General features: G+C 35.7%; 1 protein-coding gene across 11 annotated transcripts in view; it reads right to left on the reverse strand.

Annotated features, from left to right (window-relative positions):
- The window catches only part of St7 (suppression of tumorigenicity 7), a 276,254-nt gene that overhangs the window by 118,627 nt on the left and 136,956 nt on the right, over nt 1–20,671 (reverse strand). For all 11 annotated transcript variants that reach the window (XM_063241742.1, XM_023567295.1, XM_063241726.1 and 8 more), the window contains 2 exons: nt 20,133–20,215; nt 2,552–2,708 (listed from right to left, as the gene is read on the reverse strand). In XM_063241742.1, the coding sequence (XP_063097812.1) occupies nt 2,552–2,708; nt 20,133–20,215 (240 nt within the window). The remainder of the gene's footprint in view (nt 1–2,551; nt 2,709–20,132; nt 20,216–20,671) is intronic.

Here is a 20,671-nt window from a genome sequence, read left to right on the forward strand (position 1 = left end):
CAATCAATAGACTTGCAGCCAACAACCAATGGGCTTGTACCCTGGATGCATACAAAGGGAATGAAAAGGGAGGCTCACTGTTTTGCTGCTTTCTACCTTTCCTGAATGAAGTTTCTTCTCTGTCATGCTGCTCTGCCTTGGAACTGGATGACTATAGACTAAAACCTCTACAGTTAGCTGAAATAAAACTTTCCTCCTTGTGAAGCTGTTAGGTATTTTGATCCAGCAGTGAAAAAATACCTGAGACAAAGGAATAAGAAATTTTAAAACAAATTCAGTTCTATTTCAAAGAACTACATTGATTAACCTGTTTTGGATCTTCTTCCATTATGTGTAGTTGAAACCAGATTATGAAATGGGAAGTATTAGAAATAGAGATAAATGTGTATAATGTATTTTATAGTTATTTTTCTTATTCAAAAATAAATACAAGAGAGAAATAGGAAGTGGTTTCCATGGTATCTGGTATTTCCATACTAGCGTACATGGAACTGAACCACATGTAAAGCCCAAATGTAAGGACTAAGTTGGCAGAATGAGCCCGAAATATACTTAGACAAGGTAATTTCCATTTTTCTAAAGGTAATTATTTAATAATTTTATGAAATCAGACTATAAATGCTTTATCCACTATACAAGAAATGAAAGGAAATATGGAATGCATAGTAGTAGTAACCAATAAACACTAATGGAATTTAATTAACAAAAATACTCAGAAGTTCAGTTCTAGCAAGGTAAATACTTTATACAAATATAATAGAATTTTCATGGTTATTATCATATTTTTATTTTTTTGTCTTTTTTTGCATGGTACTGGGTTTTGCTATGCTGCTCAGGTTGGGTGAGTGTAAGTGATGCTCCCCTCTTAGCCCCACAACTAGCTGGGACAACAAGTATATGTTTGGATGAATACATATTTTTTAAAGGGTACACATCACCTTTTATAAAGAATATCCTTAACCATGGCACCTACCATGAATAAGAGCAAACTAACAGTAATAATAATAATATGATTTTTCTTATTTTATTAAATTATGTATCTTTTTATTGCACTGTTATGTCAAGAAATTTAAGTTAGGAAGAAAGTAGGATTTTAATTAAATGTAAGTATCTTCACTATAAAGAATGCCCTTATATAAGAATGCTTTCTGTTTTTTTATTGTTCATTATCTACAATGTTCTGAGTCATTTAAAGAATATAGCAATTTGAATCAGATAACACATTAACTATCTACTGTGGAACCTTCACAGTAGATACAAAGTGGTAACAATTATCCACAACTGCTTATGTGATGACAACTCAACGACTGATTTTTCACACAAGAATAGTGAGCCACATTTAAGAATCACTGTTTAAAGTAATATTTTGTTTTCCCGGTTGTGTTTTCTCTTTTTTCATATGGTAAATGTGTTTACAAAGCTCCAAACAAGCGTGTTACCAAAAACCAACTCTTAAGTATGCTATGAAACAAATGTGTGCCAAGAGACAGAAGGCTGGTACTACCCTATGTCTGTCTGGCAAAGGTCTCTTAAAAGATCAATCAACACCAGGAACAAAATTATGCATAATGCACCTTGTTATTTATAATCTGGCCTGAGTATAAATGTGTGTTATTATGAAGAGTAAGAAAAAGATTTAAACTAACCAGGACAAGGAGTTTTGATTTTTCTTTATTCACAATATTCATAGAAACCAGTACAAAGCAGAGTTCATAATAAGAACTTAGAAAATTTTTACTAAATTGATGAAGACATTGAGCCAGGAAATTATATTTTTCCTCTTGTTTTATAAACAGAGAATATACAGGTGTTCTGTGCACTCATCTGCTCACTGAATTTCAAAGATAGACACCACAAGATGCTAGACATGTTATGATATATCCATACCTTAAAGGTTACAATGCAATTTGATAAGTGTTGGTAAAGGTAAAAATACTAAGAATCAATAAAATAAGAGAAAAGTTACAACCTATAGATAAAAGTATCAGACAATGACAGTGATTTGGGCAGTGACAGATAAACAAACACAGGAAAACAAAACAACAACAAGAAAGAGCATTTCTAGGCATAGGGCCATGAGAAACATGGCATATACAAGAAGTGAAAAGTGGCTTTATGCTGGACACAAGCAAGGGACCAGACTATGACAAAACCTAAGGTTGGTAAGATAGGTTCGAAGCACCCCATTCTGTATTATGGAATCTGGAATGTGGGTTTTACCTTTAATGCAATGGGAGCTTAAGTAGGTGAATAATATAATCAAATGTAGTTAAGATACAAGATTCTCAATTACTATGGAAGAAAATGTATCCATTCTCTGAAATCTAAGACACTAGCAATAATAAGGCCATTTCAGGTTGGAAATATTGAGCTAAATGATTGTGAGCCACATCAAACAGGAAAAAAAAAAACAGTAAAATTAACTGTGAATATTTTCTTTCGCTGAGATGTTTATATCTTACTTTTCTGATACAGACTTGTCAAAACATTCAGAGACTTAACTATTTTCTTACTGCTTTATGTTTGTAATTTTGTAAGAAAATTTCCATACCTGAGACACTTTGCCTGTTGGAATCTGAATCCCCATTACTGGAGTTAGAATTGTTGGAGTTGTTGTCAACCCCTCCCAGTAGGGGGCGCAAGTGGCTTACTGACACTTGTTCAATGAAGGATGTTCCGTATTTGCGGAAATACCACCATTCAAATATCTGGAATAGAAAAACAGCAAATGTGTTTATGACATGTATCATCATTTATGATTTCTTTACACATTATTACAAAGTGTTTTATGTTTATTTCTGTCCACTTTTCAAAGATAACTTATTCTAACAATAATATTTATAAGTTCTTAAAGTTGTTTTCTCTGCTAAAGATTGATTTTCAAAAAGCATCTACAACTACAATCATGGATACAAAAATTATCAAAATCTGTTCTCTATTTTTGTCCTAATAGTCAAATAACAAAATCACCTTAGCTAAAAGGCAGATCCAGAAATGCATATGATTAAGCCATTTTTCCAAATGCACACCTGGAGCTCTTAGGAGACTGAGGTAAATGATTACTGTCTTAGGTCAGCTTGGACTATATAATATGTTCAAGGCCAGCCTGAACTACATAACAAACAAGATCCTGTCTAAAAACAAAAACAAAATAATCACAAAGTACAATTTAGGGGAAATGTTCCAATTCTTGGCATTTTATATTATTACATACAATATTTCAAAGAAAAAATCCTTTAAAAAAAAGTAAGACTTCCTTAGAGAAATGCTTGTTTTACTGATCAAAAGAAAAAGAGACAATCAGGCACTGTGATGTATGACTTTAGTGCCAGCTACTCAGGAGACTGAAACAGGAGGATCACTTGAGCCTAGGAATCGAAGGCCTGCCTGGGCAACAGAGTGAGACTCTCATTTCAGAAGAGAGACAGAGACAGAGACAAAAGAAAGAAAACATGAGATCATTTCTTGCATTTACTTGCTGAAACATAGCAATGTCTTTGGTACACCATTAATGTTTCTTAATTCACACACTTACCAATCTCTATGAACAATGAATTCCAAAAGAGAAAAAATTGATTTTTATTAATAAAAGACAAGAATATTGATGTTCATGTGATCAGATTGAAGTCAGGACTTCCCAGGCAATGGAAAGCAAATGATATCCCCAAACCCTTCTTTTGATTTTGTGGTACTAGTGATTGAACCCAGGGCCTTGTGTGTACTAGGCAAATGATGTAACACTGAGGGGTGGCCTGGCCACGCCTTTCTTGCCTATCACCCTCTGCCTCTACACTGACCACCTTCTCACCACTGTTCAGAGTTACTCTCTCCCAAATCCTCTCCTCGTCTCCATCTCCTTCTCTGATTGGGGATTTGCTTCTTAAGTGCTCATAAATAATTCCACAGAAGAAATTTTAAAATTGAAAACATCTCAGAGTCTCACAGGATACCTATAGTACATTTCGATAAAATACAGTAGAGCAAAATTAATTACTATTATCCCTATTTATTTCATAAAAGCAGCATTTCAATACTCTCAAATAGACTTTGGGCTATCATGTAAAAACTGGCATTTTCTGTCTTTTGTTCTACCAAAACTTTCTAAAAAGACATAAAGAATATCTGTGAATACCAAAAGAAAGTATTGGTCAAATCAAATGTTTCCAATACAATGACAGTACACTTATTTAATTCCAGAGAGTTACTCCTTTGAACTATATACATTTTCACACTAAAATACTCAAGTAATTTCTCTGGACAGAGCAGTGACACTGTAGTATGAAAGTTAAGAAAGCACAAGACTTATTGTAACATTCAGAATAAGAAGTTTTGTTGCAAAAGGGAAGAAAGCTTAAAAATGGTAAATTTATAAAACTATGAGTACAGAACAGTCTATCCAGGTAAGTTATTTAATCTATTTGGACTCCAATTTCTTGCCTGCAAAGTGGGAATCAGATTATTTATCAGGGGCCCTCTGCTTTCACACCAACCTTAAAAAAAATACTTTTTCTGACACTCAGCTGGTTGTCAAAAGCTTCTATTTATTACGTCAGTGATGTGTATGGTTCCCGGTAGTAGCAGACCTCACATAGTGCTGTGAGACAGCTTTTGCTACTCCACAGTCTGTGTTTGTAGAGCATCTTTTCTACTCGTAGGCTGTTAGTGGAAATCCATAAGAATCACTGTGACAAATGATGCTTATTACTCAAGAAAGTCCTCAAGAAATTCATGGATTTGACACTATTAAAAGAGGCGGAAGACACCAAAGAATCCAGATCACTGGTCACAGAACAGGCATGACTCCCAGTCACTAGTGGGAAAGGGTTTTCCTCACCCCAAGTCTTTGTTCTGCTTTTTAGGTTGTGCTACTGGGGTACCTGCCAGGCTTTAGTTAATTCATTCTGTCACACAGAAGTGTCCCTAACCAGTCATGAGCTATGTTCTAGGGCTACAAAACATAGTTCCTGTAACTAAAAGTCCATGCCACATATCCACAATGCCCGCACAGGTTGTTCCTGGCATGCCTATACCCATCACACAAAAATACCTTAAGATTCTTCAGATTTCTTAGTTTCTCTGGCAGAATCATAGAATGCAAGCACTAAAAGGAACCTTAAAAGACTACAGAATCCATTTACAGAGGAGAAAAATTACTATCCATCAAGACTATCCATCAGGTCAGTGACCTGACCAAATCACTAAGCTAATTACCCACTTAGCCTGCTCTCTACCATCATCTTGTGAGACCTCTTTTTATAATGCCCTGGCTTCGTGTAAATAAACACAGACAGATGCAGCCTATCATTTCCCTTTCAGTGTCTCCTAACATTGTCCCTCTGTGCTTTCTTAGTTATAAAATCAGTCCATAAGTAGTCTATCAAATGTGCTCAGATAATTCATCTGAAGGAACAAATGACTTACGTTAATTGAACATTTGCCATTTTAATAGAAGCTAGACCTTCTATGTAGTATCGCTAATACAGGAATAATAGATCTCAGAAGAGACTCAGTTATTTGTGTTTGTGTGTCAGGGGTCTCACAGGCCTGTCATATCACATCAGAGGTACAGCCCCTGCTGTGTACAACACTAATACAAAAAATGTCCTAATATGTAATGAGTGAATAACTAGAAAAGAAGAAAGGGGAAACATGAAGACTTCTGAAACTTCAATATAACAATTTTATTCTTAACCCAAAACAGATCAGATTTTGAATTAGTGCACCAAAGTATTTTTCATAAGCTGCACAGACCCAAACAGGCAGATATATTAGAGCACTTAAATTTGGTGTCACTTTGAATTCTTTTCCCTAGTATAAACAGGAAACCTCTCATCAACAACTAGACTTTAAAAGAACCTCTTGCCGATAGCTTCATGAGCCTGGAACAGGAGAACAAAAGTTTCTGATCTGCTAGATAACCAAAACCTATAAACACAGAGTATAAATTTATGGAGTAGGATGTGGATCAGAGATATAACAGCTGTCTATTATGTGCAAGGTTCTGGGTTCATTCCCTAACAACGAAATGATGTACACACACACGAATTCTTTAGTTTTAAAACCTTAACTCCTATAGAGCTTTTTTCCAAGTTAGTCATGGTATACTGTGAGAAATATACAGATCAAGTAAGAGGAGACCTAAAAGGCATCATCTGGATTTAGCATTAAGTCAGCAGAGACCCTAGCATCTAGTTTAAAAGCAAAAATTCTTTAAACTATGAATCGGGGTTATGTGACCATGGTTGGTTCTCTTCCTCTCTGGGGTTCAATTTCCTGACATACAAAATCAGCATAAGCATGTCATTGATGTTGGATGGGGGACGAGGAGGAGCAGGACGACTACACACTCAATAGACATATTGGAAGACTCAATGGATGGGTAAGGTTGACCTAGTGGATATAATGCAATATTGTCTAAATAAACAGTAGAATCATAAACATTTTGTATTTATTTTGTTTTTTATTAAAAAAAATAGCTGGATGTGGCAAATACCCATATTCCCAGCTACATGGAAATCTGACTCAGGAGAATCACAAGGTCAAGACCAGCCTGGGCAATTTAGCAAGACTCTATCTAAAAATTTTAAAAGCATTAGATTGCAGATCAGTGCAGAGACTCTGAATCTGATGTCTAGTACTGAAGGGGGACAGGGATGAAAGTGCAAAGAATTCAGTGGAAAGAGAAAAACTAAAAATGAAAAAGAATACAAATGATCAAGAAGCATGATGTCATAGGGCCAGGAAGCACACTCATCTCATATTATTCTACCTTGAAAGGGAAACATTTTCTTGCTATAAAACAAGAAAAAAGAAAAGGACAAAACAATCAAGAGAGAAATTTTAGTTTGCAAAAGAGGTGCTTCACAGGGAAGGCAGCAAACAAAGGGGAAAAATTTGGGTGACAGTGATCTCTGAAAAGATACAAACACGGTTTATTTTCTGGGAATAAGTGAAGTATAAACAGAACAAGAATATGAAGGTTGAGGAATGGTTTGGAGCTAATGTTTGCAGAGCAGAAAATGCAGGAGCTATCTCCAGGGCATGTAAAACAGTTGTGTGCCTTGGGCCCATTACCAACGCTCAGTGGCCACCTCATTACTACTCCACAGAAGCAGAGAGGGTAACCAAGGAGCACAGGAGGAGGGCAGAGATGCTTCTTTGCAGGTGGTCTAAGGTATAGTTTATCTTTACCCACAAAAAGAGAGTAAGAGTTGGCAAAATTATATAATCAAGGCCTTTGACTCCATCTTAAAGACTATAAAGTTGAATCTTCCTATATAGCATGCCTTCTGGTTTATATGTTCTACATATAAAACACTTCTCTTCCTGAGAAAGGGTTTTCCCTACACTCTATACTGTACTCCAAAATGTTTCAAGATTCCCATACATAAAAATTAGTAATTCTACATCAATTCTATTAAATCCACGGAAAATGCAAAAAAGATGCCAAAACCTGAAATTAGCTATTAAGCAAAATAGATGATATCACAGGAGGATGGATACAGTTAAGGTAGAAATTGAAAAGGAAATACAACACTTTCTGGCAATCTAATCCCAGATGAAAAGACCACCAAAATGACACTTGCAAGTCTTCAAAAACATATCTAGAGATCCAGGGAACACCAGCGGGCCTACAAGATCACTGGTGACCCCTACCTCAACCCAGCGGGCCCAGATGGGTCTGCAAGATCCTTATTGACACAGTAAGGCCCTGGCTGGGGCACACACGATGCACAGGTGGGCCTAGAAGCCTAAAAAATCTGAAGCAACAGTAACAATACAAGCCTAGGGTTGGTTCATATCAATATTCCTAGGAAAGTCAGCCTGGGAAGAATCCAGAACTCACCAATTGTCCCCAAAGGAAAACTTTAGGTGACTGGCCCCCTCCCCTACTCCACAGGAGTTGGTGACTGGTGGAACCCAGTCACAGAGTAGGACCCTGACGAAGTATTAATGGACAAGTGAGACTAGTACGATTAAAATGACTGAAATATGAAGCAACAGTTGGTAACTTAGGCAAACCAATGATGTGCTTAGGAACCAAGACCCATGGGACAGAACCAGGTTGGTAAGGCAGCCCTCTATTTATTTCTTTTAATTTAACTTAATTTAATTTAATTTAATTTAATTTTGATTTATTTTTGTTTTTCTCTTATGTTCTTTTCCTTTTTTTCACTTTTTTCTTTTTATTTTTCCTCTCCTTTTTCTCTATCTTCTTTACTTTGATTTCTTTCTTCTGTTTCTTTTTCTCTCTTTTCTAAATGGCTAAGAAGAAATACAGCCACATAAAACAAATTCCATCCCCCAAAGCCACAGACCAAGTTCAGATAATCCCACAAATACTTCGTTCTTTCTTTTCTACTCACTTCTCTAGTTTCCCAAACTTTGCATGAGCATCCTTCATCCTACAGTCATGCTTCTATCTATTTTCCACTTATCTTTGTTTTATACAAAATACTCCCTAAATTTTCCCACCACAGGGTCAAACCACTCTACCAAGGGTAAACACTTTACATACAACCTCCTAATTTATGATCAAATCCATTATGTATCTATAGATTTCACTCCTGTGGTCTAAAATACAAAATCAATAGTTATCAAACTTTGTCAGAATCTAACTTGTGCTTGATGCTCTTATTATTGCTAACTGTACTATTTTAACTAGGATGTCATATCTGTTTTAATCAGTTGTTCTCACTTCTATAATAATACTGGGAGGTTCTAGGGTAATAACCTCACCACAGCTCAACACCAAAGGACTAGTGATATAGCAAACAGAAACCAACATCCCACTATCAATTAATTTGGAAGGTAGGATCCTGGCAAAGACACAAACTGAGGAGTCTCTTACACACAGCAGACATCCCTGAAGAACAGACTTTTCCTAGAGAGGCCTTGACACTAGCGATATAGCTACCTACTATAAAACCTCACAAGGATCATCACAGAAAGAAAAACTTAAAACATTTTTTCTCAAAAAGGAAATGATATGACAAAAAGAAAAATGCAATCTCAGGCCCCCTCTCCTCCCAGAACAAGTATAGGACACATCAATATAGAATAAATAGGAAGACACACATCTGAAATACCTGAAAAGATAGCAAGCGAAGTAAAGAAACAAATCCATGAAGCTACTGAGGAAATCAGATCAGAAATAATCTCTTAAGTAAAACAAGAAATGACAACAATACATAGCTAGAGAAGGCATAGATAAAAAAAACACAGCAGCATAGAAAAATGATGGAAACCTTGAATAGACAATGTAGGAAAGAAACAATGCATGAAATATATTCAAAGAGATATCCAGGAAATTAAAAATTCCATTGAAAGCTTGCAAAATCACTTGAATGAAATTACAGATAGCCCTCCAGACCCTGAAGACAGAATTGTGGCTAGCAATCACAAGCAGAAAGATCTCTAAAAATAATAAGGGACTGTGAAGTCACAATTCAACAGCTCCAAGAAAATGCAAAGAAAAATAATATAAGACTGATAAGTGTCAATGAAAAAAAGCAGGAATCAACACAAATGACATTTAAAAAAAACTATTTATAGAAGTGATTGCAGAAAATTTTCCAAGTGTGGGAACAGAATCTGACATATAGGTGAGGTATACAGAATTCCAAACAGCGATAACCAAAATAAATCTACACCCAGACATATAATAATCAAGATCAACAAAATTCAGCTCAAAAACAGAATATTAAAAGTTATCAGAGAAAAGAAACAGATACAAGGATAGCCCATTAGAATCATGACTGACTTCTCAATGCAAACCTTCAAGCAAAGAAGATCTTGGAGTGAGGTATTTCAAGCCCTGAAAGAAACCAACTTCCATCCCAGACTGATATATCCTGGAAAACTATATTTCAAAATTAATGGAGAAATAAGACTTCTATGACAAAGAACTAAAGAATTGTAGGGCCACCAAACTAATCTTACAAAGAGTATTAAAAGACTTTCTAGATAGACGTAAAAATGATGACAATTCCAGAAACAACATCAGAAAGAAACTACCATGTAGGGCAAGCAATTAAACAGAAGGGAAAAGTAGGGAACCAACAAAAGGAAACTAACACAACAAAGATAAATGAATACATATTAGTTACAACTTTCTATGTAAATGGCCTCAATTCACCAATTAAAAGAAACAGATTGGTGAATGAATCAAGAAACAGTATGGTATATAGAAGAAACACATTTAAAAAAGAAACATACAGATTGAAAAATCAAGAATGGAAAACAGCATTCCATGCAACAGGAACCCAGAAAAAAGGAGTAGCTATTATGTTTCAAACAAGTGAACATCAAACCAAAAATGATCAAATGATAAAGATGATCACTACATACTTGGAAAGGGAAAAATTCAAGAGGAAGAGACAACAATCATAAGTATATATGCACCAAATATGAGAGCACCCAACTATATAAGACAAATATTAACAGACATGAAAAATCAAATAAGCAATAAGACAACTGTAATGAGAAAGTTTAATACCTCATTGTCATAAAGAGATAGATCAACTAGACAAAAAAAAAATTAGCAAAGAAATGGCAGAACTGAATCACCCATTTGAATAAATGGACTTAAGAGACATTTACAGAATATTCCACTATCAACATCAGAATACACTTTCTTCTCACCTGCACATGGTACATTCTCTAAAACAGATCATATACTAATCCATAGAACATCCTTAAGCAAATGGAAAGGAAATGAAATTGTTCCATATATGTTATCTGTATCATAGTACAATGAAACTGGAAATTAATGGTGAAAAAAACCACAAAAATTCAAAAACACATTGAAATTAAATAACATCATCCTAAATCACCAATGAGTCAAAGATGAAATTAAAGAAGAAATTAAAAAACATCTACAATCAAACAAAAATACAAATATAATATACCAGAATCTGTAGGATGCAATGAAAGTAGTCTTCAGTGAGAAATTAATAGCAATCAATTCTCACATCAGGAAAACAGCCTAATACTGTACCTCAAGCTTCTAGAAAAAGAAGAGCAAGTCAAGACCAAAACTATAATTTATATAATTTTAAAGATCAAAGCAAAAATTGATGCAATTAAGACTAAGAAAACAATACAAAGACTTAATGAATCAAAGAGTTATTTCTTTGAAAGAATAAACAAAATTGATAAACTTCTAGCCAACCTTATTTTAAAAGGGGCAGAAAAAACTTAGATTCATGCAATGAGGAATGAAAAGGTTGAAATCACTGTAGATTTTGTGGAAATTCAAAGATCATCAATACCTGCTTCAAAAAACTTTACTCATATTGGATGAAAAACAGAAGAAATGGACAGATTCTTAGAAACATATGAATTACCAAAGCTGAATCAAGAAAATACAAAACTTCTGAATAACTCAATATCATTTAATAAAACTAAAAATGTAGTTTAAAATTTACTGACAAAGAAAAGCACAGGTCCTGATGCATTCATGGCTCAATTCTGTAAGAAATTTAGAGAAGATTTAATGGCAATACTCCTCAAACTCTTTAATGAAATTGAAAAGGAAGCAATTCTCCCTAATGCATTCTTGGAGGCAAGTATTAGCCTAATACCAAAATCAGAAAACAGCCCAACCAAAAAGGAGAACTATAAGTCAATCTCTATAAAGAACATTGATGCAAAAATTCTCAATAAAATACCAGCAAATAGAATGCAGCAAATCATCAAGAAGATTATATATCATGACCAAGTGGGATTTATCCTAGGAATGCAAGGATGTTTTTAACATATGCAAATCAATAAATGTAACACACCACATCAACAGAGCCAAAGATAAAAATCACATAATCATCTCAATAGATACAGAAACAGCTTTTAATAAATCCCAACACTTATCACGATGAAAACCCTACTGAAAAACTGGAATAGATGTTCTCTACTTCAATCTGATAAAAGCTATCTAAGACAAACCAACAGCCAAATGGACAATAAAAAAGCATTCGCCCTAAAATCAGGAACAAAATAAAGATGCCCACTATCACCATTCTGATTCAGTATAGCTCTGAAAGCATTAGCCAGAGCAATTAGAGAAAAGACAGAAATAAAAGGAATAACAATAGGAAGAGAAGTTAAACTATCATTATTCACAAATGACGTTTACTCTACATGAGACCCCAAAAACTCCACCAAAAGACTTCTAGAATTAAAAACCGAATTCAGTCACTTAGCTGGATAGAAAATCAACATCAAAATTCAATAGTCTTCCTACACACAACAACAAACTCACTGAGAGAGAAATTAGGGAAACCACACCCTTCATAATAGCATCCAAAAAAAAAATGAAATACTTATCAATCCAACAAAGGAAATAAAAGATCTATACATTGAAAACCACAGCACTCTGGAAAAAGGTATCAAGAAGGATACCAGAAAATGGAAAGATATCCCTTGTTCAGGGGTAAGAAGAATGAACATTATGAAAATGACCGTACTCCAAAAACTATTTTACAGATTTAATGCAATCCCAATCAAAATACTGTTAGCATATCACACAGATCTAGAGAAAACATTCCTCAAATACATCTGGAAACAGAAGACACCTAGTTCTGGGTAAGAAAGCAGGAAGCATTACAATCCCTGACTTGAAATTATATTACAAAGCTACTGTGACAAAATCAATATGGCACTGGTAAAAGAAAAAAAAAAAAAAACACCAGACCTGAGGATCAGTGGAACAGACTGAAAGATGCAGACACAACTACAAACACACTCAGCCACTCTTTCTTTGACAAAGAGGCCAAACATGTTTACTGGAAAAAAGATAGTCTCTTTAATAAATGGTACTGGAAAAACTTGGTTTCCACATGCTGAAGACTAAAATTATCCATGTGTCTATCACCATATACTAAAATCAAACATGGATTTCATCTGATTAAAAAGATTTTGCACATCAAAAGAAATCACCAAAAGAGTGAAAGGACAACCCATAGAATGAGAAAAAATTTTAGCCAACTGTCCCTCAGACAAAGAACCTTTATCTAAAACATATAAAGAATTGAAAAAAATCAGGGCCCCCAAATTCAAAGACCCAATCCAAAAATGGGCATCTGAGATGAATATGCACTTGTCAAATGAAGAAATACAAATGGCAAATAAATATATGAAAAAATGTTCAACATCATTGATCATTTGAGAAATTCAAATTAAAACAACACAGATTTCATCTCACTGCAGAAAGAATAGTTATCATCAAGAAATCAACCAATAACAAGCGCTAGAAGGACTGTGGTGAAAAAGGAACCCTACTCCATTGTTGGTGAGAGTGTGGACTCATGTAAACACTGGAAATCAGTGTGGCAATTCCTCAAAAAGCTAGGACTGGAGATCCCATTCAACCCAGCTATTCTCCTTCTGGGTATTTTCCAAGAAGAACTGAAGACATCACACCACAACAATATGTGTGCACTCATGTGTTTATAGCAGCATAACTTGTAATAGATAAATCTTGGAAACAACCCAAATGCCCATCAACTGAGCAATGGATAAAAAAAGATGTGCTATTTTTACACAATAGAATACTACTCAGCGGTAAAGAAACATAAACTCAAGGCTTTTATAGGCAAATGGATGCAACTTGAGACCATACTCATAAATGAAATAAAACAGACTTGCATGTATAAACATCATATTGTCTCCCAAGTGTAAAAAATTGAAAGAGTAAATAAGATCCAAAGTTTTTAATAGATATTGTGCAAGCGAAAGGAGAAGAAACTGCAAATGAACAACTGGAATGGGTAAAAGGAGAAAAAAAAGAAGGGAAAATAATACATATACATATATAATAGGTAATTATACTACTATTCTCTATTAGTTCATCGAAAAGCATAATTTGTGCTTACATTGTTTGATCAACTTTTCCTGCCTGTATTTTGTAATCTGAGCAACTACTTTGAAGTCAACAATGTACAATGTATTAACCATTGCTAATCACCTATTATCTTGTTTTGAAATTCTGCCCCGTTTTTATTCTTTTTTCTTTTTAAAATAAGCGTATCTAGTGGCAGTTTTTCAGCAAAAGAGATCATGTGAACTTATGAGAAAAACCAAGGCAATTGGAATGTGCAGTGATATCTGTACACTGTTTTAGTCTCCTTTTGAATTCTTGAGTATTATGTACAGTACATCTTTCCTTTATGCCCTTGCATCATTCCTTCAATTCCTCATAACAGGCATAAATTAAAAAGCAAAAACAAAACAACTCTAGCTTATGTTTTATTTAGAAATACTTAATATGCCCCGAACAGTCTCCTGCCCCCTGTGTCACAGTTAGTCCCTCCTTAGCCACCTGTTTCCGTAAACACTTGTGGGGCTGTGTGAAGAAAAGGTATTCAGGCCCCCCCATTCTTAGCCATGTGTTGCCAAGTGAGTTTAAGGGTACCTGAATTACAGAGCAAGACTTTGTCTCAAAACAAAATAAAAACAAACAGAAAGGAAGAAAAAAAAAGCCAACAACAACAACAACAACAACAAAAAACTAAGGATCTGTCTGCCCCACTCAGTGTCTGTATATTCACTGGATGAGATTTTTCACTGTAGCATTAATTACTGTGGCTCAGTGGGGAAGGTCACTATCCTTGAGAGAAGTTACAGAGGCCCTGATAATAGGAAGAAGCTGGCCAGAGTCACTGATCCCAACCCTGCCAACTCATGCTGTGATAGCACCTGTCACCTGGCTTCCTTCTGTGAAGATGCTGAGGTGGTGCTCAGAATGCATCATTTTTAAAAAGCTCTCCAGATAATTCTGATGTCATTTCTTCACTCACTGGATCTTCTGTGCAGTCAACAAATACTCTGTAACTATTTACCGTGGAATTAGATATGCAAAATATATGAGTACATGAAAACACAAATATGATCACTTGACGTATGATGTTTGTAAGCTAGGGAAAAAACAAATGATCACACAAATAAAATATAATTATAAACTGTGGCAGGAATGGTTCATGCTCTAGACTGGCCAAACTTGACCTAAGCCATGGCCAAATGGAAAAGGAAAAAAATAGCCTTTCTCAGAAGGTTGTTATCATCTCTATGTCTACCTCTCACTTTTCTCTGTTCTTCTTTTCCTTTCCTTTTTCTTCTCTTTGCTTTGCCCCCTGCTTACCCAGCCCCTGGGTCTGTCAAAAGTGAAAATATGAACTGATGCACTATCCATTTTCCTAGGCAACACCTTTATGAGAGACAGAGTGATGTTGGGGCAATGCAGAGTAAATTTAATTTCCAGAGTTCATTCTATCTTTATTTATTCGCAAGGTGACCTGAGCTAGCTATTCCTGGATGCTTCACACTTAGGTCTTGTTTTAGTTACTTTTCTCTCATTGGTGGGACAAAACACTGGACACCCAAAATAAAGGAAGGAAACATTTATTTAGCTCACTGTTTATAGAAAGTTTCAGTCCATAATCAGCTGGCTCCAAGACAGGCTAGCATAGCACAGAGGCAACATTTCAAGGCAACAGCCAAAGCAAAAAGGAGAAAACAAGCCTCTTCTCCTTCCTTATATTGTATGCAGGCCATCTCCCTCACCCTGGGCCCCCATCCAGGGCAGGTAGAGCACTCAGAAAATCTCCTTGCCCATCTTAGCAGATTACAGCTTCTTAGGCTAAATGAGCCTCAGTTCCTTCTCATTTTCTACAGGATCCCTAGGCATGTAGAACCCACAGCATCTCTCTCATTCTATGTTCTAGAGCCGAGACAAGCTGCTTCTTAACTAACACAGCTTGACATTTATTTGCTGCTTCTCACACCCTAAGAGCCCTTTTAATCAAGTTTCCCCAAGTCTTTCTTTCACCCTTATCCCCAGAATCAGTTATTTGGATAATCCGTAGATACATGTATCAATTAAAATGCTACCTGAAAGACAGGTTCAGTTCTTGTCATTGGATGGGAGTGAGATGAAACAGCTTGTGCTGAGCCGGCAGAGGGACAGCAGCTTCAAGTTAAGCAAGAACCACAGGAGAAAGCTCCTGGATGGATATGGTTGCAGGAACAAAAGGGAAGAATGAGACAGGTGCTACAACAAACTCACTGCTGGTTTCAATTTCTGAGATCAGAACGACCAGTGACAGCTAGTAAAATACATCTCTATTTTTAAGCACATCAGTATACAAGAAAGCAGTATTTGCCAAATGATTTTAATTCCTTTGTAAATTTTTTCAGTTGACTTTTCCTTCATGGAGAAAATGTAGATTTTTGGGGAGGGGAGGCTGTTTCTATTTCTCTTCTACCATGAGAGCAAATGCATAATTTCAGTCTCCCACATAGGAATCCTGAGGTCCCCAACGAAATTTCCTCAGGGGCAGCCTTATACCATGCATTTTCATAACAGGCTATCAGAACATTGCTCAGAGGAGAGCATTAAGGTAATTGTCTCCTTAGTGCCAAGAAACAAACCACCAAGCAGTCTACATTCACAGTTACTCTGCAAAGCTCCTGGCCCTTTACCTAGTGCTGCTTCTCCCTGAAGTGTACACAGCATACAATAGTAATTGCATAAAAACCTCATCCTGGATTCAATTTAAGACCTGGCAAAGCAGTGTCAACAATCTCTAAAGCAGAAGCTTAAAGCTATCAATAGCTATTTGTTCACATTGCCACTACTATGCCTTCAGTATAGTCTTTTTTTTTTTTTTTCTTACAGTAATGGAGATTGAATGCAGGGCCTTCATACTAAGCTACATCCGCAGAACTTTTTAAAAATTTTAATAGTGTCTCACTAAGTCATTTAGTTGCCCAGGTTGGGCTTGAATTACAATCCTCCTGCCTCAGCCTCCCAGCCTTTCAAAATATTCCTACATGGAAGATTTTCCTCTGCTCCTGGGGTATTTCTTCTGCTTCTGGAGAATGCTGCAAGGCAAATGGACCATAAGACAGCCCAGGAGTGATCATCATTTTTAGCAGCTACCTCATCAGCCCAGATCTGCAAAGGCATCACAATCTAGGGAAATCCCTTTACTGCTAAGGGACTTCACCACCCCTGAGTTAGAAAGGAAAATGACCACCAGGCCTGTCTTATCAGAGTGAAAGAAAATAGTCTACACTACATTAATTAACTTATGCCCCCTTAAGTCCACACCACAGACCGCCAGTGTAAAACCTGCTGTCTGTTCAGCAGGCTAGAAAACCAGCTGGGAACTTCATCAGAAAGGCAATGAAATGAGTGGTAAAAGCACAGGGTGCCTGTGTGACCTACGGCAGTTTACTAGCTTTCCTACTGTTGAAGTTTATAGCTGGATGACACCCAAAGAACTTCACGGACTCAAAGGTGAGGCTTCTGAAAGGTGAATGAATTACAGGGCCATAAAACCAGATGTGATGTTAGGCCACGGGGCTGGCTGGAAAAGGTGGACTCCAGGGGACGTGACTTGGAAGAGTTCATCTCTCTTGCAGATGCCTTCGAGCGACCAACTAATTCTACAAACCATGAGACAAAATTATGGGCGTGTAGTATTTTGTCTCACTCACAAGTGACTAAAACACCTACTTAGCCAGGCTACAAGAAAAACAGAAACAACACTAACATTGACATAAAGGGTGAATGAGTTAACATAAAAAGTGCGTTAGATCCGTGCCTGGCACACAGTAAACATCACCTAAGCAAGGTTCTTAAGTGAATATATCCTCAGAGGAAAAATGCACAAAACCTATTCTTCTACATCAGAGTGAACTAATCTTTCAGTATAAAGCTGTATTCAAAAATTCACTTTTTTCTGTTTAATAAACAAAAAAATTCCAAAATATTTTAGAAACGAAATGCTAAAATATTATATACAATGTAAATGATAACCATTATATGAAGACTTACACTACATCCCACGGAACCCAAAAATATAGAGGCTAAAAGACTGCCTTGTTTTCAGAAGATACTTATTAAGAATTTATCACGCTTGTGAAAGCATTTTAAAGTCTGCTGTTTCCCAGTCCATTTAGAATATTAAAGTGGGAACCTGAAAATGTTGGTTCAAGGCCTGACTTTGCCAAAACTAACCACAAGAGTTTAGCCAGAACACTTTCTTTTCTTTCCCATGAAAGTCTCAAATTTCCCTCCTGAAAAATAGAGGATTTGGACTAAATATAGGGTTCCAGAAAGTCAAATTTCCCAGATTCTTCCCAAGTATTCTCTTCTACTACCCATCTCATCAAACTAAGAAAACTTATTTTCTCTTTGCATTTGTCTACCTACCCATTGTCTTCTTTAGCATAATTTTTGATTCATTAGTACAGTTTCATGCATAGCTCTAAATAGCAAGTATATGGCTTCTTAGTGAATCTTCTATTTAATGAAGAAAATTAGAAACCTTTGAAAACTCATTCTCATATCATATTTATTCCAATTTTTTTCTGTGGTTTTCTGGCAAAACACTTTATGCCTGCTTCAATCCACCAAATCCTCTCTCAGGTCATTGTCCTCTGGCCTGGGTCCCCTACACTGGAGAGTTTTTAAGAGATTATCTGAAGTTTCTCTCTTCTAAATTCATTATTCTAAATTGGACTTCAACACCTCTGTTTTTCTTTTGGACATTTTATGTCATTACCCTAGCAGTTCAACAGAAGTAAACTACTGAAGTTGTTGGTTTCCTAAGCTAGTAGATCCCAACCTCTAGGATTTAGTCTATTGAAATCTTTTCAACTTGCCTTTTCCCATTAACAAATCTGAAGACAAATCTGATGTAGTTAAAGCTTCTTTGCCTGGCAATTAAAGTAAAATAATACCACTATCATTTCAGAAAGAGATTTCAATATTAAAGAACAGGAGGAAACATAAGTTTAAAATGAAATATACTTCTTAAATACACTCATTTAAAAATTAACTTCCTAGGTTTATGAACAACTCTCTACAATGTGCTTATTTTTCTTTGTCATTACAAAACAGCAAGAACTTTGAAAACACATTATTGATGGACAGTACAGCAGCAACATGGCACAAACTACTAAATGTATTTGAACCCATTTTAATATACTTTAATATTCTTCCCCTCACTTTGGGTTGGGTTTTTGTTTGTTTGTTTTTGCCAGAATTAAACTTTCTACTTGAATTTCTACTGATATAACCACATTGACATGGCTTCTGCTGTTACTTTTCATATTCGTCTTTCGGTAACTTCAATTTTAAACATCTCACGCTTTGTGTTCAACAGTCCATGTGATACAACAGACCAAAATGAACCTGTATCTGCTCTCATCACAAAAGGATGCTCCCCACACTACTACCATCCTTTCAATGTGCAGATTTCTGCCCTGTCTCGTATACTTTTCTCTATCTTTTTTACTGTGGCCCCTGATAAGTTTTTGAAAACCTCCATTCTAAGCCTATTTATGCTCTTTACTCCACGTTTATGCTCTTTTTTCTAAAATCCTTATTCCCTTGATCATCCATTTCCCTGATTATCCATTTTCCTTAACATCATCTCTGTAACACTTTTATGCCTGTGTTACAGGCACGAAAAAAATCTTTTTAATCCTTATTCTCTTTAAAGCCATTTAATTATGTTACAGTGACCTCCCGAGTTTAAATGGTCCCATGTGACATTACTAAAATGAACTACCTGCAGCTATTACCTGCATAAAATAATGGAGCCACATGGATGATAATCATACTACTCTTTACATATTTGGAATTCTTTTAAGGAAATAAGAAAGAAATAATTGCAAATTTGAAAAGAGAAAATAAAATGAAGGAGAAAAATCCTTACATTTGCCACACTGGATTTCAATACCTTGAGCTATATTTCTACTGACCTTGATTTGTCCAATAATCCATTTTGATGAGGGAGATAAAAAATATTTTAGCTGAACAGAGCCACATTTATTTTATAGTATCTTAGACACTAAAATTTGATATAGGACTGTATCCTCCCTTCTTGTCTGTTTTACTTATATCTGTCTTACCCTGTCAGTAGAGTAATATATGGTTACATAAACATTTTTTCAAATACCTCTGAATATCCAACCTGGGTTGTGAAAGGCTGAAGACTACCCAGCATGTACATGTGTACAACACAATAACTACAAGTTAGTGGTGTATATTCTTCCAGGTTTTTCTTATATAACACATATTACTAATCAGTACATTTTTAAATGGGAAGGATTCCACCACTTACCAAAATAAGCCCTGATATTAGCGAGGAAGTGCCTGTCAGGGCCACGTAGAACTTCGGTGTTAATGTGTTCAAAAACATGCTCACTAGAAGAAACAAAAAAGGAGAATAAAGAATGTGTGAGTGTGTAAGTAAAACTAATCCTTTCAATTTTCTTTCTGGTGAAATCATTTGTTTCTGACAACAAGAATTTGTAGAACCACATCAAAGTCCCATTAAAATGACTAACCATTATATACTAAAAACTAGATGTCATTATATAGACTAGAAAATAAGGCATGCATATGGCAAAAGAGCAGCTTTTCAGTTTCTAGCCCCCAAAACTATTGGTATGATTGCTTTTCATGGGTGCACAAACCCTGAATAATTCATCAAAGTTTAATCTAACATTGACTGTCAGGTACCTTCCTGATCAATTCCCACCACTCTGATCGCATCAACTATATAGTTAATTATATATTTTAAAGATCTAAGAAGCTGTCAGTCAAAAAGGGTAAGTCCTCCTACATGTGTTTTTTAAGACCATAATGAGCCAAAAAGCA

The sequence above is a fragment of the Cavia porcellus genome, unplaced genomic scaffold (assembly GCF_034190915.1).
Source record: "Cavia porcellus strain 051 isolate PalLab524CR breed Dunkin Hartley unplaced genomic scaffold, mCavPor4.1 scaffold_2, whole genome shotgun sequence".
Lineage (NCBI taxonomy): Eukaryota > Metazoa > Chordata > Mammalia > Rodentia > Caviidae > Cavia > Cavia porcellus.